The following is a 26,514-nucleotide window of genomic DNA, read 5'->3' as shown; positions in this document are numbered from 1 at the left end:
AAACCACGACGACGAGCCCTGCTGCCATCCATCCACTCTCATCAAAATCCGTTCCCGCGGAAGATATGCTTCCTCGCGGTCCTCATTTTTCTCACCCTCTTTTCTCCACCGGCCGGAAGCGAGTACGTACCCCATCCGTACCACTTACTTTCATTCATGCTTAACGGCAAAAACGTCATCTCCACCCATCTCTGGGCGACAAAAGCCAACCCCCGTCGCATGCAAACCACCGCAAAACTGCACACACGCGTGTTCTCCCACGGTGAGTAAAGCGTCTCATCCGGGCGGTTGCGTTTCGCTCAGCTCGACTCAGAAGCTGAGCTGAGCTCAGTTGTTGGCTGGCCGAGCAACGGATCGGTTGTGGTTCCCCCGGTTTCCCGACTCTGTGTCTCTGTGTGTGTGTGTCTGTGAGTTTCTTTACCGGAGTGATCCTTGGTACGGCACCGGTTGCACGATAGAACAGACCACTTGCGTGTCAAGAAGTGTACCAGGTGTAGAACGAACACAAGTCCGTTCATTCGTTCCTGTTCTTCGGTGCGGTGTAACTTTGGAATAAAAAAGTGGCCCAAATTACAGCATAATTGGTGGTGCGTGCGTTAGTAATTGGGCGTCTGTGCAGAGCCACACAGCTATCGATGTGGAGCTATTTTGAAGATTGCGCATAATTCGATCGTGTTAATTGGGCAGGGATGCGTGCAGGCTCATTTGCATCGAGTTTAGTGCGTTTAGTGAATAACGTTCCGAGATAATATCTTCCTAATGATATGTGGTGATGATTAGTTTTGTGTTGAAACGGTGCCCCGACGTTACGATCGTTGTGAAATCGTTCTCCAAAACGCTCGATAAACGTGCTCGTGCTCCAATAATCGTAAATCAACCTACCAAGGGCTGCTCAAGTGGTAACCCCCAGCCCAAACCAGTGTTTGATCTCCTCAGGTGTCTACGTGCTGTGCGATTTTCAACAGGATCGAGTCGTTTTCGGGTCGATCACAGGAACAAAAAACCCACCCCAACAGAATCTCGCAATAAATTATGCCATTCTCGGGGCGCCACCATTGGCCCGTGATTCCTGACAACGACAAGGATTGTTTTGCACTATAGTGTGCGCCCCATAACGACATAAATTACCCGCTAATGTGTACGCGAGGAGTGACCGCGGGTTCGGTTCGGGTTGCCAGGATTGTATTTGATCACAGCAACATACTATTCTTTCTTGCACCGATTTATTCGATCACTGCGCGAGAAGCACGTGCAGAAAGTGTATCTAATTTGTTTCGCTTGTGTTCCGTGTGTCCAGTTGAAGTTGTCTGCGGTGTTGCAACGCGTTGACCTGTACGACATCTATACGCAGCAACAATGCATGGATGCAATTAATTAGAGTGACTTTTGTCCGGTGTCGAATGGAGTGCAACGGGAGTGCATCCGTGTGGCTGAGTGCCTTTCCGTTTTCCTTTTTGCTAATTCAACCATTAGGGCAATAAATGGTTCTGATTCCTTTTTGCCAGTAGCACGGTCTCTGCCATAAACTATTTGTTTTGTTTCTGTTTGCTGGCGGTTATACAGTGGGTCTCAACGAACATGGGACACCATCAAGTTGAGCCTGAACATGAGATACATTTTTTTAGGGGAAGTATTGGTAGCAATTACACACCTTCGGAAGTACTCTTTCATGTATAGGACAGCCAAAAATAATATGTTCAAAATTATCTTAGGATCTAGATTCTGAATTCTTTTGTATATGAACTCTAAAATTCAACATTTACGGCCTGTTGAATTCTGTTCTGCTCGAATACCCGCTGTCACTTCTTATTTGATCTCTCTTGTTCTATCGCTCTCCTCTTGGATAAGCGGAGTTCTAGGTCAAACCGGCCAGTTAAGGTCAGCGGAGTTCTAGGTCAGGACGGCCCGGTTTGTGAAGGCGACAGCGGTGCCGGTCTTCACAAGGCAGAACCGGGGTGCAAATCTCATCTGGGCCGTTCACCCATAGTGGGTACTGACTGCCCAACTATGCGGTTTCAGCCAGAAATGACAGGCATAACCTAAGAGGTTATTAGGTCAAAAAAGATGAAGAAGTAGGTCAAACCGGCCATAGAGTTGAATATTTGGAACTATTTTATATCTCTATCAGGATATTGGGAGATTCAGAACAACTATGACTCTGGGTCGCTCTTTAGCCTATCAGTAGTGTGAGTAAAATATTCACTCTGATGCAATCATAATCCTTGGAAATAGAAAACAAACCTTTTTTCTATCAGTTTTAGCCACTTTTTTTCAAAACTTATAAAAGTTTTTAAAGGAAACCAATAAAATTGACAAAATAAAGCCAAATCGAGCTAACAGAATCTTTGATGACTTCCGAAGATCTCTCTTCCGTGATTTAATTTTTGATCCATCGCTGCGTAGAACTCCTGAGTACCAAAGGACGGTTCAGATAGGATTTGAAACAGATCTCTTCATCTCTAGTAACTGTCTCTGCTATCACTGTGCCATCGCGTCGCCCCATAAATCTCTCCGTAAACACTTAATTTTTACGATGTCCCACTTTAGATGTGAGCTACTGTACATATACTTTTGGAGCGTTTCTGTAACAGGATTAGCTTTGAAAGAGCTTTTCGAGCCTTACTTCCTACATCGTAAATGAGTGAAGACTTTATTGATGGCCAAACAAAGCCCACGTTGAAAATTCCAAGGTTAGATTAAATTCAACCGGCTTCTCCACATAATTTAACCACCCTGTAATCGAACACAGCTCGGTGATAAGTAAGGGTTGCTGATGCTAATTAGATCCAAAATTATCTCCACCCCTAGCTTGGGGCCATCCATTACACCATGTTTGTCAACCGAAAGCACACAGCAAGTCACAAGGATACCACGGCAAAGCTCATAAATTGTCCGATCGGTCGGAACCGATACGAACGTTCGATGTTCCAAACAGAATGTAAACACTGGTACACGTCACCGCCAGTGACGCTTTGAACGGTTCTGCCCGGCGATCCAGAAAACCTGCGATAAACATGCAAATTGTACCGAAACCGAACAAAACCTGAGCGGCGGCGTATTGTTTTACGCCTGGCCGGCCCCTGCCCGGCTGCCGAAAATATCGATTCGCTTGTAAAAAACGAGTTTATTAATACATTGACCACCGTGCGGACCGCGAAGTCCGGGTGTGTGTTTGATTGAATTCTACAAGCGAGCATGCCGGCTACTAAAAGCTTTCGGTGTTTATTGTTTTATTTGCCAAGCTGCCAAGCAGTGGGACAATGTGTGTGTGCGAGTGTCTGCGAGATAAAACACAAAAACTTTCTTCACCTTTGGGTTAATAGCACATCCCGCCAAACAAATTTTAAAACCCTACAGCCAAGAAAAAAAAAGAAAACATACATCTTCGATCGGTCGATCTTCGTCGGTCCGGTTGACAGCAAGCAGATCGGTAAATTAGCATACGATTGGTTTTTGCTGTCTGCTGCACACCCGCTCGCTGCGACATCGGTTTGCGCATGGAGTTTTTGAGCACAAAAAAAAATGGCCCCCCATCAAACCAAAGCCACACGCTCGCAGATCCCCTGGCTCGATCGAATGCAATTGCAAATCGCTTAGGCGGCACTGTACGTGCAAAAATGTCACACTGACCTGCTCAAGGTTAGGCCCACGGGACCAGACGAATCTCAGTACGGTGGGTGTATGAAGCGAATGCAGTTTTACCCACTAAAATATGTCTTCCTTCTCCCGCGAGCTCAATTAGCTTAAGGACCCGCAAAGATTGTACCGAACCGTTTACAATTATGTACGCATGTTTATGTTCCGCCTGATGTCGGGTATGATTGTCCACCATGAGGAAGAACATAAAGCAGTCCTTTTTGTTCCAGCAGGCGAGCAAAACTACATCCTGATAGATGAAATGACGCCGCTATTAACAAGCGCTACACAACAGTACAACACAAACTTTACAATTAATGGCCCAATCTTGGTTCGCTTTTAAAAAGGAGTGAGGAGAGACCCCGAAAGCAAACGGGAGAACAGAAACTACTGTAAAATAATTGGATTTATCGGGCATCACGACACGATCGCAGTGCTACTGCCTAATCCGATTAAAGCTGATCAGGGGGAATCGGTTCATATGGTCCCAACCACCCCTTCACTCGGAATCATAAACATTGGATTATTGTTTTTTAAATGGAAGCAATGTAAAATAATGCCCTAAAAATGCAAAAATGGCCACTTTCACGATAATTATTGTTGCTGTAAAAAGGACGCACATTTTTCCCCGATTTTGACCAAGGTAACAATGTGGGTTTTATTGGTGGAATATTTTAAACTCGGCGCACATCCATCGCGGATACCTGCATATGTGATCTCAAAAAAACGCACCTTCACGCCGTGGTCCATCATATTTCATTTTTGATGACGGTACTCCATAAACCTGTCGCCCCACATTCCCAAAACCCCGGCGTCCAAACCGGGGCGCGAACCAAATGCATCCGACCGACGGTCGTAAAACAGGATCGAAGAATTGGTCATTATTCGCCGCGTACACTCATCGAACCGTTCCCTCGGTATCGGTATTCGACTTTATTTAAATTAATGACCCAAATTTTTCACACATTATGCAGTGCATTAAAAATATTTTTCATTAAAAATGGCTACAAAAATGCCTCCAATGAACTTTGCCTTTATTTGAGCTAACCTGCCCCAACCGGACTTTGCAGCTATAAAAACACGCAATAAGTGGCAAAGATGGTCTCTCACCTCGCATGACCTGTTCTTCCGGCTTGAGATGGCCACATTTTTACGAGAAGCAATTTAATTAAAGCCCCATAAAATGGCTAACCTCAGCTCGCTCGCGGAGATTTACGATGCACCGCGTCAAACGCTTTGAGTGGAGCGTTTTTATAGCAAAAACCTACGAGCGATAGTAATCAGTCACCGGTTTTGTGGGCACTTTTCGTTTTGTTTATTTTTTTTTTTGGGCTGAAGTTCGTACATTGTATTCGCTGCCATTCCCGTTATTAGTTAAACCTGGCGCCAGCCGAGCATTCCCGTCGACGTGCTTTGGACCGCGATTTGGTTAATTAAATCAAGCTCAAAATCGAATCGTATAATTAGACGGGAAAAGAACGCTTACGGTGACCGGCCGATCGGTATGCAACGGTGGACGGATCGATTGCGCGGGTGCAAAGCATGCATGCAAAATACATTTAAAAAATATGCTTCTCTTGCAAATGTCCAAGAATTGCAAACAAAACAATCTGCCCCGAGCTTGATGAATGCTGTCGATCGACCGAATGCACGCCACACCGGACGTGAGCAGAATGGAAACGTCTCCAAGCGAATTTTGTCCAGCATTTATGACTAATAACTGGTGTTAACAGCAGTCACACACACACACACTTTCGATCGTTTTCGTGTAGCCGCTTAAAAGAATTAAAAGCGTATAAATTTTAAAACGGCCCCCTCAATGTGTGTTGCATCCTTCCTAGCTAATTTAATTAATGGAGCTGAGCATCCGTGCCCATTAAAACGATCTTCTGCCGCCGCACGCTTTGTATATATATATTGCACACTGTAAATGGTCAATGGTCTAGGAAGCGGCTTGTTTTTCACTCTCGCGCCTAAGAACCCGGACCATACCATACCATAAACGTACCTAACATTGACAAATGTTGTAGTACTTTGCGCCATGCGAAACCATACGCCACCCAGGGTCGAAGGCGGCGGATGATTAGATTATTTCGCTATTTGTCATTCCGTGTCCACCGCTTCAATTTCGCGGCTCGTTTTTCGTTGTGCTTTTTGCTGTTGTCGGCGGCTTTTTTCCCACGCGACATCGGTGCCGTACCGATAGTGGCGGCGGTCGCTCTCGGGGCCCGGTGCGCGTGGAATGTTATAATTAAGGGAAGGAACTGAACGACGCCGGTAATCCGTGTGCCGAAAAAAACCGGTGCCCGATCGATCGAGATTTACATACAGTGGGTGAGTTGTGGCTTGTAAACATAATTTATCATCGTGTGCGTGCGTGCGTGATGATTTGCATACTCGATCACCAGAGGGAATCGTGTGTTGTGAATGTCCCGACCAAACATTCGAGGCTCACACGTTGTCCATCCCGTCGTCCATTCCGTCATTAGCGACAAGGAGGATCGCTCCGCTCGATTCCGTTGTTTGAGAATAGTTTTTCCACCGCTACACAGGATTAAAATATTAATCCACCCAAAACATTCGCTAGCCTTTCCGTACGAAAAATGTAAGTTGCTTCAGGCACAGTCACACGGAAACGGTGAAGCCGGACATAAATCATACCGGATGACAATTAACAAAACCACACCGGCACATATAAGGGCCAGGAACAGGAAAAAGAAAGTGTCCTCCGCACGATCGCTTTACACCTCACGCGAAGAGGTTGCACGGAAGACTCGTCTAAAAGCGACGAACAAAGGCGTGTGGTGAACGCTACGTTGTGTCAGCAAGCAGTTAGTGCCACCAGAACGGAACCTAACCAACGTGATGCTCTTGTTCTTTCATAGTTCCACCATAGTTCCACACCACGTGTGCAAAGTGCATAGCGATCAGCAAGAAGATTGAAAACGTGTTAATCGGTGTGGTGAGAAAATCGGAAATAGCTCGGAAAGGTGTTGCAATTCTAAGACAGCAGCAGCATGTCCACGAACGCCACCCCACGGAAGCGGGGTCGGTGCGGTGGTGCTGACGACGGACGGACGACCACCGCAACATGTCGCCGACACGCTTTACCGGGCCACCATTTGTCAACCGGGCGACAAATGATCGTGCGCCCGGCGATGCTGGCCGCGCTGTTCATTCTGACAGGTAAGTCACAATATCCTCCACCTGGCAGTGTGTACCAGGGGTTTGCCGAAAGATAAACATTCTTACTGCCATCTGTCGGGACGTCCCCTGAGGTGGGACGTCGTTGTGTAGCCGTGTCAGTCAGTCTCTCTCCACGGCTGACTTAGGCTCGTAACGGGTTGCTATAAATTTCTAATTTATTTTACGGACCCCGGAGCAAGAACCCACCACCGGCAACCGGTGGGCGTTTAATGGAAGTAATCACTTTCTTAAGACGAACATAAATTACAATAATCACGATCGGGAGCTGCACGTGACGAAGCTTAGGTGGACGGTGCCAATCTACCGGTCGGATCTTCGGAACCGGGTGTATCATTTACCAGTTCTTTTACAGCACGCCATAGACACGAGTCAGGCGCTGGTAGGTGCTGGAGAAATGGATGGCTTCATTTTTTGTGCCTTAAGCGGCTGACAAATGACTGACCATTACTTACGGTGCATTTACCACACTGACATGCCGCCCAGTACTGGCGAGGATCGTTTTAGAAGCGTTTCGCTCGCGCGAAAGTTGGAGAGAAATTGAAATTTAATTGCATTCTGTTGTTGGGCTGCAGGGTTGTGTCTTTGCAATGGCGTTTAGAGGAGGGTCCCCCTCGAGCGGGACCACGCTTCATCCCCCAAAAAGCACCCTGATGAACATATTGTTTTGCCAGCAAATCACTGTCGGATGAATCACGGGAGGCATTCTCAGGTGCCAGGTGCCGCCCAGGGGTCAGGAAGAATATTTAGCACGGAATGCTCGTGTCACGCGCTCGCCGTAATCAGTACCGCGCTAACGAGCGTGATTGATAATGGAGAAATTAAGGACACAACTCCATTGTTAAGCTAATTTCTCACTCCCGACAGTTACAAAGTAGTACGCGTAAGCACCACTTACAACAAGTGCGAAAACTCACCTCATCCATTTGCGCTCTTGTTAATGTGCCATTTTGAACCTTTTTTTCCCAATGGGATCCGGCTCCGGACAACAGGTCCTCCATTTGATGCCCACTTAGCGCCCGGTAAGAGATTTTGTCAACAGTACTAACTTTAGCGCCGTGCACTTCACGGTGCCAATTTGCCGATGCCTAATGCCGATGGGGGCTTCCTCCTCGCACTTCAAACCCCACTATTTATGTACATCGCTATGTGGAGAGATGGAGAGAGAGGGAGAAAAAAATCGGTAAACATTGGTAAATTATTTACACAAATATTGATACGCAACTGCGTGACTGCCCCCAGTCAAATGAGAAACGAAGAAAAGCATTAAACGCTCGAATCAGGGAGAAAATCGAGAATGAAGGAATAAACAATCGAACTTGTAATAGTAAGCGATGTAAACTTCATTAGCCCGATTCATGCTGAAACATTTATAATAATTACCGTGCCGCGCGTTGCCACGCGAATGTCCCCAAAAGCGAAGGAGTAATTAAATTATCATTTGAATGGGCTTTGGTTAAATTAAATCGTTTTATTATGCAAACGCTAACTAACGCATACTCGGTTGACCCTCGGTTCTCCGTCTTCAACGGACGCGGTAACCTACATCACATAATTAAATTCGATTCGATCAGCGATGGAGGCTCTCTATCCCGCGCAGGGGAAACAATGGATGCTAGAGAACCGATCGATGGACACGATTGAGTTTTGAACCGAACGATATCGCTAGGCTAGACACGACGTGATCTACACTGGACATCCCAAAAGTTCGATCGATACCCACGATCATGATGATCATGATGATGATGATCGTCCAACGTTTTTAGTACTCCGCCTGTAGCGCTCGCATTTAAATGAGGTGTCAATAGCGCGCCCCATCCATATTCCCGAGACCTGTTACGCACGTGAAACCACCGCGCGCGTGTTTTCACCGGGTCAGGCCGGTAGGATTCCGATTTCTAAAATAAGCAGCATAAAGCTTCATAAAGTGGTTTGTGTGCCCGCGCCCTCACACTGAAGTCATAACAAAACTGCGCCGAACGATCGGCCTGCATCGGTACGCCGCCGGTGCCGCCACCGCCGAACCGTGTTTCAAGGTCTTCCAGCTTCCATTCGGTAGGGATCGATCTTGTCGATCGATAGTAAACTTTGCTTTCCTTCCAAAACATCTTTCAACACCCGCAGTGGCCGAAAGTGACTGACCGGCTCGTGGGGGTCGTTAGGTGCTTCACGCTTGCACGAGCCGGCCAACTACAAACAGTGTGGCTCAGTGCGATCAGTTCAACGGTTTGCCTAATTACTCATCCCGTATTTTGGGATGTTTTATGGTGGTATTTGGGGGAAAGTTATTTTTAAGCACATTCTTCACCATTTGAAAATATTCGCAACCAGGCGTGAGTGAACAACGAACATTTTACACGAGTTCCCGCGTAGTTCCGAGGGAAGATCATTGATCTCGGTTTGCCAATAAGTGCAACGCATCGTTTGTTTGGTGAGTTGACATAGAGGTCTCGGTAAATGGCAAGACTGCAATTAGACCTACCTCACCCAGTCTAACTACCGATAGGTGTCTCCAGGCGTGACAGCACCCACCAAATTAACCTCATTGACGCAACCCTGACGCCTGCCATACACGATATCGAGTGTCCAACGAGCGCATCCTTGCGACCCTGGGGAACGAGTTTTGGGAACCGTTTTGGGACGCTGTCAGCCTCCAAATCACGCTCCATTAACCTCGCTGACCTAGGCCGCATGTCTCGTGCTTCATAAATCTCCACTATCTCTCGCACGCCCAACTATCGTGCGGAGGAGTGCCTCCCGTGACATAAGCAACATATGTTCCGGGTGCAAGCGCAAACTAATTTACCTCAGACGAGCAGACTCGACTTGGCAGGCAGTCACAGTAATGGGTCAACTTCCTCAACACTCGCCGGGCGTACCACCTTCCATGCTGCGGAGCGCACGCAAGATGACATGTTCCGATATGACAGTCAATTAAAATTCAACGATTGCAACGATTTTATTTACGCCTATGATTGAATCATAATTTCGCCCGTCATTACTCCCCCGGGGATTCGATGCGACGATGGGACGCGAACGAATCGGTGCATGCCGCAATCTTGTGCGGGTAAACCGGGCTTCCCGGGCCGGTATCTCACAGCAAGTGGCGCTACACGATTCGGTCGGCGGCATTCGCACGCGACAGCACAGTGGACGAAACAACAACGATCGGTGTCGTCGTCTGACGCCTTTGTGTCGTAATTTAGTGGCCATGTGACAGAGCGTGGCTTGTTTATAGTGTGCCAGGGGGGTGGGGGGGGAAGGCAACCACACGGTTGGTTGGTTTCCGTGTACGTACCCGTTTGGTTGGGAAAGTAAGCGAAGCGAGTTCCCCAATAGAACCGGATATCAAGAGGTATCTTGGTAAGCTGTATGTGAAAACGTTCCTCTGACAGTTGAAGATGTAACGCATCAAATAACTTACAATTAAAGCCAATGTTATTGGCTTTGCAAATTAAAATGTGTACCAACCTGTCTCGCAATCTCGCCAGCAAACAGAGCATAATATGCATACAAGGTTTCCAGTACAGTCACTATCCATTACAATTCCATTCCAACTAATCACCACCAAGTGTCGTTAGTGTGTAGTGAACCTTCGTCAATTCATACCCGCAGTCCAAGTACACCCATTTAGCCCTTGTCAGCTATGGGCATTACGCTCCGACTCCCCCTCCCCGATAAAGACATTGTGCTCCCCCCGTACGACCTAATAATCTATTAAGCATATCAAGATGTCATCTTGAGTAAGGGCCCCCAATCAATGGCAACGACAACCATAGATCACGGCCACAACCGCGCACACCTACAATTGCAATAAAACCGGACACAAAACGATTTTCCCACTGAAAACAAACAGGACCTAGTTTAATTAGCGGCTACTGGCGAGTGGGACGCGGGTCGGCAGGAAATTAGATTCACTTAACTGACCGCCATCAATCACCATCATTGGCCGGGTGAGCCAGCACAGTTGTCGCACTGCTGCACTGGTTGGATTGTTCTAATGACAGGACCGTTCGGCGAGGCCACAGAACGTTGCAACCAGGATACGAGTGCTGGAGCGCATCAATGTCTGCTAGCCGGGAGACAATTGCCCCGGGAAGGAACGAACGAATTGAGAGCTACAGAGATGGATGACTTTTTAATGCAACGTCATTAGATCGGAGACCAGAAGAAGTCGATTGAGGGACGCAGTTGAAGGCTGAGGAATGTTATCAATTTCCCTTTCTATTTGTTGTTACCCTATCCATCTCCAAGAAGAATTCTACAGCTGAGAATGTGTCTAAATACTCACGCATCCCATAACCGTGCGTCTTACGTCAATCGCAGGACTAACGATGCATTTAGCAGATCGTTTAAGTGTATCCAGCTGTGTGAAACCTATTGAGCGTACCAAAATCGCAAAACTTTCCCCTGCCCATGAATCCAAATAAACTATTCTCGTTCCTCCAAACGATTTCCCTCCCGCGAAGGGAACCGAACACGCTGCCAATCAAAGTGCGGAGTTTTCGCCCGCCCAACGCATGGTCGAGTACTTTTCCCGCCTTTTTTGTTCGGCGCTCGCCAAGTACAAACAAACATTCGCCGTCGGAGGATTAGGGGTGTTTATTTAGCAAATTTTGCGGTGGTGGCAAGCGCTACCATCATCCACTTAGTTTGGTTTTTGCGTGGCGGAAAGATAGATCCATGTTCCGTGTTTATTAATAGTGGACCCTGTGCACATGGCGATTACGGACGGATTCTTATCGATTTAGCAACGAATTAGGATAAGGTTAGCAGTTGATTTATTTTAGTACATCAGAAAACACATGTGACATTTGCTAACCCACATGTCAGTAAATATTTACATCGATCGCCACTCACTCAGACGAATCCCCACGCTGATCACACATCCGGTGACAGTATGGTGTCGAATTTATTGGGCGATTCGATCGATCCGAATCGATCGATCAAACAATTCGCGGTTCGACCACATCACGTTGACATGTGACGAAGACCAGGCAATGCTGTCGTGCCGTTGCGAAACCAATGTAGGATACCATGGTAACCACAGCTTCGACGAGATCAGACACATCTGCATCACAGACAGCAAGCCAATTGCTTGTGATCATTCCACGATCGATGTGAACCCTCGCATACGCCAACAGGCAAAGTATTCCAAGGTCGAGCGGCTGGAAGCTGTACAAATATTTATCGCTTGATTTGCAATAAAACAAAATTAAACTGCAAGCTTTAAGTCAAACCCGTGCATCACCGACCCAAAAACAACGATGCTGGGGTACTTGTGACGTTCGTTTGGCATAAACTATTTGGTAGGTAAATAAACGATCATTTGTTTGCCTTCTTTTTTCGGCCACTCATTAAGGCATGTTTAATAATAGAAGAAAATAGGGATGTAAATAAAGTTGATTTTTCTCCCCCAAAAATATTAATATACACAGTCAAACGAGCGGGATACCATTTGCCCGGCGACAATCTTGCGCTACAAATTCCTTTTATGACATGAGCATTTGCCAACACAACCGAACGCCATTAATCATCATTTTTTAACGGTAAAGTGAGCACAGAGCATTTCGGCGTTGCAAATCAACATTTCACACCACGATTGCAAATTAATCATTCGTGAATCCAATGCTGGGGTGGAGTGCTGAATTTCGCTCTCGAGCGTTATTGTTGATGCAATAAAGCCAATGGCATGAATAATAAACAAAAACCGCATCGTGTAAGGAAGCACAGTGTGAGTGATTTATGTGAGTGCGAGATATCCCCTTTTTGGTTCCGGCAAAGTGACAAGATTGTGGAAGATTGCAATCCATTCCTCCGGGATGACATTTAGCTAAGCGTGCACTACTTATTTCACCTTGAACCTGTCAGCCACCAGGAACTTCCTTTAGCCATTTTGTTCTCAATCGATGATCGCCATGAGCGTCTCTGCGCGGTAAGATATGGAAGTGTCAACACACACTTAGCCGACAGATAAATAGGTGTAACTCATTTCGTTCCTGTCCTTCAGCTTGTGTTAAACGATGTCGTGGCCGTTAAACGATCCAAAACTTCGAAATGAATTCATCCATCGGATGAATTAATGTCGGCCTTTCGTTCGCCGCAAACGTTGCATGACGTGCCCGCGACCACGCTCGCCGTGGTACAACCAACCGCCTGTTCTGGGTGATATTCTCAAACACGACGCAGCCACAAAATGTGTGATTTTATCTGCACGAGAGACAGATAATTTTGTTTTCTTCCGTGCAGCTAAGCTGCATACGGCAAGATTTAAAGATTTAACGCCAACGAAAATCGTCAAAACATACCATCCATCATTCGCTAACTGTCGGGCCCGTTGGCGCAACTGTCACTGTTGAATATTCAACCGGGTGTGCGTGTGGTGAAGTTTTCTTCTTTTTTTTTGCAACACAATCTATTACATTTGTTTTCCGTCGTCAGGTTAGGGTTTTTTTGGTGCCCTGTGTCTGGGTGGGTGAGTTTGTCTCTGGTCTGGTTTCGGAACCCCGGAACAGCGTGTAGCTTGCTGACCACCGGTTGTCATATCATTAGCTACACACCAATTAATTCGTCAGCCGCAACTGCGCGCTAAAAATACTAATCGCTAATGGTGCGTGCTGGTGAAAGTTTTTATTTATTAAAATCGCAAGTCAAGCAGTTTGACCGATCGGTTAGCGGTGCAAGATTCCAATCCAGCAGTTAGCTTTTTCAAGTTGAAAGAACACCTTTGAAATCAAATTCTCACCACAACAGCCGTAAATTTCGCCGCAAAATCTCTACACGACACAACATTCGCACGATCTCTCGATCATGTAGCCGATCGTACTGTGGAATGCTTTTAGCCAAACCTCATAAACCGCACAAATTGAATGTAAAACAAATTGAAAAACACATTTCGCTGCACAGCCGATGCCGTAAAATGCCTTATAAATCAAGTACTTCCATCCGAACGGCGGCTGCTCATAAATAAAGACATTGCCGATCTTACAAAACAAAGGCCACTCATGGGGGCGAGGGAAAGAAAGGCAACAAAGCACACATTTAAAACCGTGTAAAATTAAGAAAAATTGCCTTTTAATCTTAAATACAATAGTTCCTCTCGCAACAAGGGGTTTCCCCTTTTACATTCGTCGTGCTGAATGTTTTGATAGTTGCAACTATTGACCACCGGCCTGCTAATAGATTTATGTCTTTTCGTCGAAACGGTGCCCTTTGCTTTTTTTGCTGCTGCTGCTGCCAGTCCTCCACGGAGAAGCGTTAAACAGAGGACTGTTTAAAGTTACACCCCGAAAGAAAAGGGTTTGAAACGAGGGGAGAAAACTAATTCACCACCCGCTGTGAAGTGCAAAAAAAGAGCGCGGAACACCGATATCGGAACGGATGGTAGCGGCGTGTGGACGGTGGACTGATCCCGGCCAAACAAACGGATTGGCAAACTGCTTCGGTTCCCGGTTCGGTGTGCGAAACGGCCCATAAATCATAACACGAAGGCCAATTCGCTGGCCGGTACGAGCCGGCTTAAATCAATATTGAACCGTTGCGGTGAGCGGTGTAAAATAAACTCGCAAAGCAAGCAATAAAATGTACGACTGCGACCACCACGTCGAAGGGCCTTTCGTCGAGTCATAATATCCTTGATGCTGATGTCCTGTTTTAATGGGGTGTGAAGAGCGTACTTAAGCGTAGGGCTGACCGGTGGACAAACTGTATCACCTCTCTAGTTGGGCACTCGACACCACTAGAAGAAGACATCTTGACCCCTTGCAATTGGCTGGCACTTTGGAAAGGGTGACCAGAGTAAGTGCTCTCGTAAAGGAGAGAAATTGTTGCAATTGTAGTAGATCTCATCGTTTGGCATCTGTCAAACCCGACCAATGGAAATGCAATCAGCACTCTTGAGTTTCCGATTCAGTTCAAACGACCACGCGATTTGATTGAACCTTTGACACTGTCTCGTCAGCCAGGCAACGGCAACGAAATCCCCTGCATAGCCCACACACATCGTATCGTTCCCCGAGCAACTGCAACTTGCAATGTCATTGGCCAAACAGAGGAACTAGCTGCAATCGGTACAATTTGCACCAGGCCCCTCAATTAGAGTCCCACAAAAGATCCCAATTACCTCGGGCCACAGACGCCACCCATGATTGGAGATCCCAGAGGTTTGACCTGCACGTACCCTGGCACTGCTGATGACAGGGCAAAACCCTCGTTGTCACACATGGCAGCATGCAACAAACGCACTTGCAAATCATTTTCCGTCTGTCTGTAGAGGTCAAATAGGAACTACGAACAAAAAAAACAGAGCAGGACAACCATTAAACCATATTGTCTGTATGTGTTGTGGTTCGTCTAAATGAGCGTCTTGACAGGTTGCCAAAAACCAACCCAGCTTGACGCTCTAGTTGATGGTAGTAGGGTAGAGGGGGATAACTGCACTGTACACCAACGTCCAAATCTATTCAATGTTGGTAGAACGCAGACACTCGTGCGATGCTCTCTGCTGTAAAGTTGCAATTTACGCATCAGTTAGAGTTCGTTGCGTTATACCGCCAAAGACACACCGAGCCAGACGCGTGATCTTTTTTGGCAACTCAGAGGAAGAAAAAAACGATCGACGGTTTCAGCACCAATTAGTGGTTACACGCGGGCTACCGGATTACAGGCTGTGTCGACGCAAACGCTAGACACTTCATAACGCTGCCCGTTGCAGCGCCTCAATTTGTGAAGCTGCGCGATCGAAATGGATCGTCACCACCGTTTGGGAAAGAATTAATTAGTGACGACAGCTATAGCTACAGCTGATGTCGGAGTGAAATTAAGTAGTTTAACCTTAAAAGTTGGGCCCTCTTTCAAATTCATTCCAAGGGAAGATGTATCATCATCGCTCGATTTATCGCTGTACAGTACAGGGCTGTGTACAACATCTCCCCTTTCTCGATTAAAATTGCCAGAACAGGCGTGGCCCCGATAAAATAGTTCAAATTCCACCATCGAGGGTAAAGATAAACAAACGCGAGCTGGAATGCAACTGCAGCAGAATTTGCAGCTTCCGCTACACTTCAAAACTATTGATATTTGCTGACGTCAGGCCGAAGAAGAGGCCGGAAGACACCCGATACGTCCCGTGGTCGGATGGCCTAAAAATAGTTCACTAAACGAGGCAAAATATTTGTATTCCGATCGAGCGCTCAGGATGCACTGTGATACAATTCTCACATCACATCCCAAAAAGTTAAAAGAACCGGTCCGGTTCGAATCGGTCGTTGTGCCACATTTGGGAAGGTGATTATTTATTTCGTCTTCCTTTTTGCGGGTCTTGGAATTGGGTTTTATTCCTCACAAACGCTCGAACTCGATGTTAAAACGCTTAAAAGCTCATCGAACATTACCACCTACCTACCTCGATAATGGCCGGTTGAGATTCTTTCTAACGCTCTTAGCACACAGTAGCAGTTAATACATAAATAAACGAAAAATACGTGACACCTGACGATCGATCCGAGCTTTTTTTAAATAAACCCCCATTCATTCGGCTTAATTAAGTGGAAAAGAGGAAAGTGTGAGCGTGGAAAAAAAACTGCATCCGTCTGCATTTAATGCTGCGTTTAATGCATTTCCATCCTTGAAGCCTTCTCTTCGCTCGAACTTATCGCACCATCGGAAACATTTATCTTTCTCTCACACGCTAGGAAAACGGAACGCAATCACATCACGGCGCGTTCGAGCGTTATGAAGCATTATTATAAGCACCACTCCACGCACGCATATGTAAATGTACCGTCGAGTGTCCCTAACGCACAGAACGCAGAGATAATCATGCGTTGATTTATGGAGGTGTGACAAACGGGCTGTGAAAGATTTGAAGAAGAAAAAAACGCTGCATAGATGGTGTAAAGATCGCCCCCACCGAGCCCGGCTGAGGTCGAAAGATTAATGTCAACGATAATTATTCAATTTGTTGACAGCTTCTTAGCTGATTGCTACCTTATCTGCAAGAAGAATCGCACACCTTCCCCACCCCCCTTCCCGAGGGTTCCGGGTTCGGCTGGGAAGGGTTTAGCACTGCTGTTGCTGCTTACAAGAGTGTCACACTTTCAATTACTGCAACGATTACAACTGCTCGATTTGAATAAATGTAGCGCCGGCCGGTGGCGTATTATTTATGTCTTGATCGCTGCGCTTGCCCTGCGAAAGCACTACATTGTAATAATACAATCGAAATAAATTGAATCAGAGTGTTTGTGCGTTCCCTGAGCTATAATATGCTCGGAATATATGCTCAATGCAAATATTTTTCCACAAGCCATTAAGCCATTAGGATTCATCGTAAGATACGATAAATTTGCTCACGATCAATTGAAGTTAAAATCTTGATAGTGATGTCTCTCGTTCATCCGGATATTGCTTGGATGTGCAGTAGTGCATAACTTGGACTTCGTGGACCAAACTAACTGGAATGGAGGGGATTCCAGATAAGGTGCTATTTGGCGAGTTCCTTGGAGAATTCAACTGGAGGCATCAAAATTGTCTCAAGACGCGTACTGATGCTCCTTATCCTCGTAGCCTTCTTTCAACTTACAACGACCCAGACGTAACAGGACTTTGTGTTGTGCCAGTGATCTTATTCTATTAACGCCCAACACGTTCATTTTCATATTAGCTATGGTGCCAACAAGGTTAAGACATAGTTATACGTGTTGTTTGCACCACCTCATTTGTTCAATATTATGACCGTGTCACACTTAATTATAATTATAACTCAAATCCCCGGGTCCCGGGATTTAACAGACGCGAATACATTATGACAACAGGCAGGAACCATGTTTTCTCGCTAATGATCACATATGTGTGTGGCTATCGCTTGCAAAAAGGACATTATTCAAGATTTCACGTTCACCGTTACGTTACCCGGGGTGGGTGGATTTGATACGGTGGTACAAGAACCAAATCCATTGGAATGCAATTTTGGCGACAGATTTACGGCGAGCACACTCCAGGCGGTGCGCGGAAGCAACAACGTACCGGGGCAAACGTTTACAAATCATAAATAATTAACCGCACAAGCTAATAGCTCAACCGTAACGCCATAAATAATTGACAGTGCGGTAAGCGGCGGAGAAGTGTCATTTAAAATATGTCCCTCCTTCCGCAAACCCAAAAACACACGGGTTTGGGGGGGGATTGAATTAATTTTCCTTCCGAACGATCGAGCTCGGGAGGTTTTAAGCCGATCGGAGTACATGTGGGGCTTCTCCTGTTTCTTGTTGATAGTATTTTACAACCCTTTTTTTAAACATAATTTCCTCTTTTCTCTTTCTCGCCACAGTTTTGCCCGCCGCCATCTGCCACCCGAGAAGTTACGGTGGACCCGATATCGACCAGTCCGCCGCATCGTTTGCATCCGATGAAACAGCCAACAGGTTTGCGCTTGGAGTGTTTTGAATGCATCTTTCAGCCCTCGCACACACCTTGGCGTTGTGTGTTCGATAGTCGATCTGTTTTTTTTTTTTTTTGCTTGCCTATATCCCTTCTTGCATGGCATGCATGCCTTCTTATCAGACGCTTTTAATCACGCTTGCCGCGGCCACTCCGCGCGGTCCGGGAACACGAAGCCCTGATGCACGCGCGTTTTTGAGGTTTGGCCAACGGCAATTCCACCACCGTGCGCACAAATTTGCAACTCTAGAGTACGGTTTGCTTTTTTGTTTGATTTATGGCAAGTGCAGCACTTGCTGGTAGGTAACATTCGCGGATGCACCAATGTCCCAATAGCTCGCTTCACGTTATTCCAAAGATGTTTCAATGAGGTGTCCCATATTGAGCCAAGCGTCACGAGATGGCCTCGAGTAGCAGAGTGAACATTACATTCGACCGCCACTAATGGACACCAGCTAACAGGGGCACACAGCATGGTACGCTCCACGAGCATCCCCAGGAGGTCCCGCGAAGATCCCGTCCTGGCGCTGCTAAAAAGGATAGAACAAACGATCAGCTTCAACCAAATGGAACAGATACATTTTAAGTGATTCGAATGAAAAAAGAACTCTGTTTTTTCTCGATTTAGATCACTGTTGTCTTGTGAAAAAATACAGTTCGAACATGATTCGAAGTTCCGACGATTTCTTAATTAATAAAAAAGACAGCGGTGAAAAGCGGTCCTCCTCGCCACATGGTGCATGTTCATAATGCAGCAATAAAAAAAACTGCTATCCTTCATTAAATGCTCACCAGGTTTAACCATACGCGACGCTTGGTGATAATGGCCCGCTGAGCAGTGCCGGACCGAAGTGGTCCGAAGCGTCAAACATATTAGTGCCGCGCCAATTTGCATCTTGCTAATAGGCTTAAAGACTCACTCCGGAGGCTCCAGGGATATATGCCTCGAACAGGTAGCTGGGACAAAAGACACACAGGCACGGACACACAGTATTTGATCGGCAGCTTAATGATGCTGCCTCTAATGCAATTTCGTTACGCTCATTTAGGAACCAAGCGAGCAAGCAAAATCTCGAGACTCCCTCCTTGATGAGGACCCGATGAAACTGTGGAGCATTTGCTACGTCTAATCGATGTGGTACAAGCAAACTAAGTCTAAAAAAAACGAAACTCTGTGGTGATGAAATGAAAACATTTAAAATAACATTTTTCATTGGAAAGGATGCGAGGATGGTCAAGGCATCAAGTATCAAGTCAAGTATCTGGAGCTGAGAATTCGCATTCGAAATAAATTTATGCTCCCCATGTTTATCGCCTGCCCGATCGCCCGACCGTGTGCATATTTTAAAAAGCACGATCATAACTGTCGTTTTGATTTAGTGCGGGAAAAAAAATGCCAGTTTTTACGAGCACTAGTAATTTCTCATCAATCGAGAAAAAGTTAACCATTCGGAGTGTCTCGCGCACACAGCAGGGTAGAGCACATTAAAAATAAAAAGGTTCTAAGCGCTCTAATGAAGTTATTTAGCCCGGTAACATATTTCTCCTTTATCACGCACTGCGTACAGGTGCATTAGCGATGCAATTAAGTGGAATGTTTTACTGCAACAGTAGAATGCAGCAGCGTCTAGACAAGTGTCCAGATTGTACTACATTCACGTCGCTTGATAACCTAATAAAACCTGGCAGCAGTAAAAATGCAAACATCCTTCCACGATGGCGAAGACGTGCCTTGGTGCAGCCGCGGCTCCAACAATCTCGCCACAGCACTAGCAGATCAATCTCAATACCTCGCGCGAAACTAGAAGGCGGGCTTCTTAGTATGATTGTCTGCTTCCATCCAAAGCAGTTCTCGAGTGCGCAAGTATAGTGTGCGCGAGTATGTAAATTTAAAATTCACTTACCCACTGCGGCGTAGAGCCGCTGGAGGAAGGAGGACGAATCTCTGTCCCTTGATCACCGATTCTCGTCTAGCGACTTGCCTGCTCCAATGACTTGTGTGTCGACGCGCTTGACGCGTGTTAGCAGCACTGTACGTGAAGTTGCTACCGCAGGTTGGGGTTTTTTCTGGGAGGGAAGGGGGGGGTGAAAAATTAATTAATTGACGTTGCTATTGACCATTGGATTTATCTAGCATTTATACAGTTTCATTTGTAACTGCCGGCTGGCTTGGTTCGGTCTGAGGAGCAAGCTCCAGGTCTCACCTAGTAGTGCGCCCCGGGTCTGCCATTTAAGCCTTCCGGTTAAAACGCCACCGCTCGAAGGCTGCTGCACACGAACAAATGGCACAGAACCACCGGTACGTACCGCGGGTGACTTATTAGTTCAATCAGTGCACTCTAATTCGGTACGGTGGTGTTGCATACTTGCGCCATATATCAAGCACTAAGCCCTAAGCTCCAACGCAGGAGATCATACAAACCACACGGTGTTACGATCGCAGGCGGATAGCAATGGAATAGCTAATAATCGCTACCAGCCACATAATAGCTAGTAAAACATCTTTATCGCCTAACCCTATCGCGGATTTGGTCCCGGGCCTTTGGCAACCGAGTGGCAGCTTAAATGGAACCAGTAGCTGCTAGACCGATAATGGTAAACAGAAAACCCACTTTTCCCATTTCAACATTCTTGCGATAAACGGAGAGTTGTGCTGCGATTCAAAGCAAGATAAATGTGCATTTTCAATTTATGCATCCAGGCAGGGAGAAAGAGCGACACAGACGGTGGTTGGCGCTAGCAACAACAGTCGTGCAGGAACTCGATTAGATTAGGAAGGATGAGATGTCAATTAGCGTATCGATTACAAGACGCAAACTTTTCCTATTTCACTCGTGCTAACCGCAAAGAAATTTTCTCTAACGAATCGATCACGTCGACTTCCTGTGTCGTTCAAGAAATTTCTCCCAGGTTAGCGGATGCTTTTATCTGATGCAAAAACATACTTTTGCAATTCCCTCCGGCACGCAGTTACAACTCTAATTGGATGTTTTACGATAATGCTAACAATTTTGACTTGAGGTAACGCTCCCAACCTACTCAATCGTCCTAAGGCCACGCAACTGCATTTGCATAGAATCATTAATCCTACGATCGTTCACTAAATAAACCAATTTATCTGCACGATGACAAATAATCCTCCCACAACGACTCACTCACCTGTCCCCTGATGCTGGCCTCCCCCTATGATGCATCTCAAGCTCGCGCTCGGCATTCAGACCAGTAGACCACCTTCTTCCCACCACATTCGGCCAGCGTGTACTGCGTAGTGCTGCGTGCTAATTCCCCACAGTAAACAAACATTTAGTCTTCGCGAACGTCAATCCACCCGTCAGGTACACGGTGCGAATGATTGATGAAGAATTGTGCGGCCCGCGAGTACCCGCCAGCTTCCACCCCCCCCCCCCCCCCTCCCACACCAACTCGGAAACAGGAGATTTCCATCTTAACGACCGGCCACGATATAGTATTTCCCCCATGTGACATGATCCGGCGGTGCAGCTGTAGTACCTGCCGCACCGAACCGATCCTGCTCACAATTGGACCTCCAACGAAGATTTTCTCAGCTCGCGAGTCACCTCCATGATAAGAGCTACAGTAACTCCGCCTCCTCCAGGAAACATGCCCAGAAGCTGGACTAAAGTGGCCGGTTGGAAATTATTAAGCGATCAAGCGATCCCCTCCGCGAAGCGAGCAGCCGTGCAATTATCTGCGTTTCTGTTTTTGTTTCGCCGTGCGTATTTCCAACCCGCATTAGAGATTACCGGGTATAGTCTACTTGCTTTTCCGCGATTCCACCCCGATTGCATCCCCGGTGGCACCGTCAATCGAAATCAGGTATAATTACTATTATTCGAAATAAATTCTTTTTTTTGTACGAACAACCATACCTCAGCTAACAAGTTGCACACATTGTTTGGGCCGTGCCGTGAGCAGGGAGATAAAGATTGCTAATATCATAATTGAAACCAATGAGGAATGGATATTAACGTCTGATCAACGGCACAACGGCGTACGCTGGTGGGATCTCAATCATCATCCCGACAGCTGATCGTGCCAGCTACATGGGTCTTTAACTCATCCTTCACCATTTGGTGAGCAAAGCACACAACCTTAACGAGGAGTGTCAACAATAACCGTTGCGATATGGTGGAAGCATTTATTCACCTCCCGGTTGGGCATCACGCCAGTGTAGAGACAAATCATAAGGCGAAGGCATCAGAACCTGCATCTCCAATCGAGCCGTTTAGTCAATTCGCGTTCAATTGAGTTATGAGGTCCGTAAGGTGGACACGATCGCCGGATACATAAATAGTAGTTGCCCCTGGGTGGGTAGTGGGAGATTAGATAACGCGAACGTGAACACGGTAACTCAACGCTCATTAATCCACCGGAGCATACCGTGGGGAAGCCATAGTGTACCTTGGCTGTATGGTGATTCGATCACACTCGCGACGGCACAGTCTGTGTTTGCTCTGGCAACTGTTGAAAGCGTTGCCACACGTTGCAGACTGTTTTGCTTGCATACATCTTGAAGTGGATCTCAACAGTTGACGAGAATCCTTTAAACGTTCCTCTCCTATTCCGGCCGACAACTCACAGCACACACACACTCACACACCCAACCAACCAACCTCGATCTTGCTCGATTTCCACTTCAACAGAACCGCCAACACGTACAAACGCACAGCTCCGCAAACAAACCGTATGCTCCAGACGTGGAAGGGCCCGCCGCCATCGTCGCTAGCAGCGCAGGCCACAGGTAGGGTTGGACCGGCACCGTCGGCACGGCGAAAAGTGCGCCCGCAACGCATACACCATCACCGGACGGGAGATGTCCGGGTCGGGCGCAACATCGGCACCGGTTTGGTCGGTGATCATGTAGGCGCTAGCAATCATAAGCACCATAGCAAATCGATCGATCGGTAAGCAAGCTGTTTTCTCTCCGTCCACCCCGTCTTTCCAATTTTCTTGGCACAGCCACACATTTGGTCCGGTAATGCAAAATTTCCCACTACAAAAAAAAAACAAAGTCTCCCACCTGCACTCTCACATGATACTGGGCCGGTTGTTGGGGTGACACGCGACAGTATGTCATACCGTCCACCACCGGCCAGAGAATCGCCGATACTTATCGATTTATCGATTTGCATCTGCGGACAAACGAACGCTTATCACGCAATCATTTCACCGTCTGCGGTCGGTCAGCTGTGCATCAGTAGTGTCCAATATGCATACCCATGCTGTACTGTATTGCTGCTGCTGTTGCCGTTTGCTGCTAGCTATCCGTGTACGTGGTCTGCGTGCCTTCTCAATGTTGTTCATAGACGTCGTCGCTGTGCTTACTAGATCTAGTTTTGTTCTCATGCGCTTACCGGGCGCTAATCCCACCATACAATCTCCAATCCACAGTGTTTCATTGGCAAAGCAGCAACAGCGTGTGTACAGTAATGTCCAGCAAGGCTCCATCACCCTGGAGTTGGGAAGTCACGCTTTTCTAGAACCGGGACAGAACAGAACGATTCCGTTCGGGCCTCAGCAAGACACTTCGGTACGTTCCAGACCCGCACCGGACCGACCTTCACAAGGACGCTTTGGGCTGCACTGGTCGCACCATATTGATTTACATCCCTTCCGATTCCATCTTCAACAGATAATCCGACAACGTACTCCCTTGGTGAAAAAGAAACACGGACGACTGCAGCACGGTTCGCACCAGCAACGCGTTAAGCGTCCAAGCGTTAACTCGCTCCCTGCCGGTCCATCCCGCCGCAATGGATCACCGCCCCATCTGAGGTACACAACGATCGGCGACCTTTGCATCAGCTGTCCACCGGAACGGACAGCGATCGCACGGAAAGGGCTCGACGGTGTGATGATCGAGCCGCCCTGTCTTTCCACCTGCAACGGTCGGCCCATTTCGAAGGAACTGTACGAGCTGGAAACACTGTTCGGCCCGAAGGCGAACTTTGTGCTTCCGCATTCGAACGGCCCACCGTACAGTTTTATGGCGAAGGTGGTCAACAAGCAGAGTGGCAACACGGTGCTTACCTGCGATCTTCGCTACAGGGTGATCGTAAAGCAGTGCAAGCGGTACAAACCGAAGAATCGCGATCTGAAAGCAAGCTGCAATCTGGGCAACATCTGGGGCTCACGGTGCACGTTCCACTGCCGTGGCGGTGGCTATCTTAGCCGACCGAACTCGTTCGTGGAGTGTGGCGAGAATGAGCTGTGGGAAGGAGAGGAACCGTACTGTGTATTCAATGGTAAGGCATCTTCAAAGAACTCACCTCGGTGATTGTGTTAAGTCTGTATCGATGGCTTCTCTCACTGTCCCCCGCAACAACTACAGATGTGTCCGATGATTACGCGGCCGATAGCGATACGCCAAACGTTGCTGCCGGTGACTGTCAGCTAGATATTCCGCCGGAAAATGGACGCTTTGCCTGCGATCTGAAGGACAACGATGGTGCTTCCAACGAACTGGCCGTCCCGAACGGTACCGCATGTCAGGTGAAGTGTAACGAAGGATACCATGTCCCGGCACATCTGCAACCTGCAACTTACTTCGAATGCAGCGAAGGCCAGTGGAACAACACGATGCGTCCGTTCTGCTACAAACCCACGCCGATGCCAGGCGGAAGCAGCCAGCGGCGCCGAGTTCACGGGTAGATAAGTTATTGAAGTAGTTTTGGTGTATGTGCGAGCGAGGACGTCGTCGTTGGACAATAATAAGGTTAAAAGCTGAGCAACTAATTTCGGCCCTACAGACACTGTAGTAGCTAAATCACGATTAAAACACCCGCTTGGCAGGAATGTCGAATCGACTGATATCGAACTCTAAGTAATGTTGCCATACATAATCACCAAGCGCAGGACTTAACCCCATTTCATGCACGCTCCGCCAGGTGTTTCGGTAACGCCGAAGTCTATCTCTTCTTCATAGAACAGGATTACTCGAAAGGCTTTCCAATCACAAGACATTTGCGTTTCGTATCCGCCGCACATCGCAACCAAACTTACTAACAGCAGGGCAGAGCTGGGGGAAAAGCCACCGGAAATTGTCTCGAACTGGCAAAGCAACCAAGTTGCGCGTTATAGCTAAGAAACCCGTAAACTTGTTCCTTACTCATCCAGCGTGAAATGTATTACGATTGTGTGTGTGTTTTTTTTTCTTTATAATTTTGCTTGGTAACTCAAATAGGACGTTAAGATAGGGAAAAGCGATTGAAGAAAAATGATCGAAGAAAAATTTGTGTATTAATTATAGGAGCGGCAAGTAGTGTTTTGACGCCCTGGGCGTCATGATTTACGCAACAAAAGCTACAAAATAATGAACTGTTATTCTAAAAAAAAAAGAAGTTATTTAAATTAAAATTGGATGTTTAATGATAAAATTTTTCAGAGTTCTATAAACATTATTCCTAAATTAAACCAATGTTTCAAAGGTCAAAAGTATTCCGTTGTACGCGTTGACGCCATATGAACAAAATTACTTTTCTATTGCAATACCTGACGACGATGATGTAAACAACAGTTTTGAAACAGTTCGAAAATACAGGAAAAAAAAAACGTATAACTTAACTAATACCCTCAACGGTGTATTGATGAACCATTGTATGAAAGAAATGAATCTAAATGTGACAAAAGAAAGGTAAGTAATGTTATAACTTATGACAGTATGATCGGTTATTGACGGCGAAACTCTCGAGCTAGTAGAGGACGATCACAGCTGTGATACCTTAGCACGATCGTACCTTCGGGATACATCCGTTGACACTTTGTCTTGGGCAGCTGAACTTACTACGGGCTCCAAAAATTCCAGATATTATGATTCTTGAGCACATATCCTGCTGGTGACCTAAGCCGGAAGGACACCGCGTTGAAATTCTGACCCTTGTTTCCTGCAAATGGATTAATGACCTGACGGATGAACTGTACAGAACATTTATAGTCCCAGTACTCACACATGCCTCTGAGACATGGACTCGGTCCATGTCTGAAGAAACCCCTTTTGGCCACGTTCGAGAGGAAGATGCTCAGAAGGTCCCTTATTTGTAGAAGGACAATGAAGGAGCGGCTAAAATAACGAGCTCTAGAAGCAGTACGATGGTATCATAGTGCTACGTCATGTCATGAGAATGACACCGGACGACCCAGCCCGTAAAGTCCTTCTGGGCCATCCCCACCAAATGGCGTGGATGGTGTTGGTGCGTCCGCCAGGGAAAATACGTC

General features: G+C 46.8%; 1 protein-coding gene across 10 annotated transcripts; it reads left to right on the top strand.

Moving 5' to 3' along the window:
- Window positions 1–266: 266 nt before the first annotated feature.
- LOC118507097 lies at window positions 267–25,867 on the top strand. 10 transcript variants are annotated; one of them, XM_036045088.1, is made up of 8 exons: window positions 267–407; window positions 6,522–6,822; window positions 18,170–18,263; window positions 22,944–23,204; window positions 23,692–23,830; window positions 23,933–24,545; window positions 24,632–24,969; window positions 25,000–25,867. In XM_036045088.1, the coding sequence occupies exons 2-7, from the start codon at window positions 6,654–6,656 to the stop codon at window positions 24,949–24,951; spliced, it is 1,596 nt and encodes a 531-aa protein (XP_035900981.1). In that variant the 5' UTR covers window positions 267–407; window positions 6,522–6,653; the 3' UTR covers window positions 24,952–24,969; window positions 25,000–25,867. The 10 variants fall into 10 exon arrangements, with proteins under 10 accessions (XP_035900981.1, XP_035900980.1, XP_035900989.1 ...); XM_036045087.1 differs by having other exon boundaries at window positions 24,632–25,867; XM_036045089.1 differs by having other exon boundaries at window positions 321–435; window positions 24,632–25,867.
- The last annotated feature ends 647 nt before the right edge of the window (window positions 25,868–26,514 follow it).

This window comes from Anopheles stephensi, chromosome 2 (genome assembly GCF_013141755.1).
Source record: "Anopheles stephensi strain Indian chromosome 2, UCI_ANSTEP_V1.0, whole genome shotgun sequence".
NCBI classification, from domain to species: domain Eukaryota; kingdom Metazoa; phylum Arthropoda; class Insecta; order Diptera; family Culicidae; genus Anopheles; species Anopheles stephensi.
Note: the sequence above shows the minus strand (reverse complement) of the source record. Positions and strands in the feature narration are given on the sequence as shown.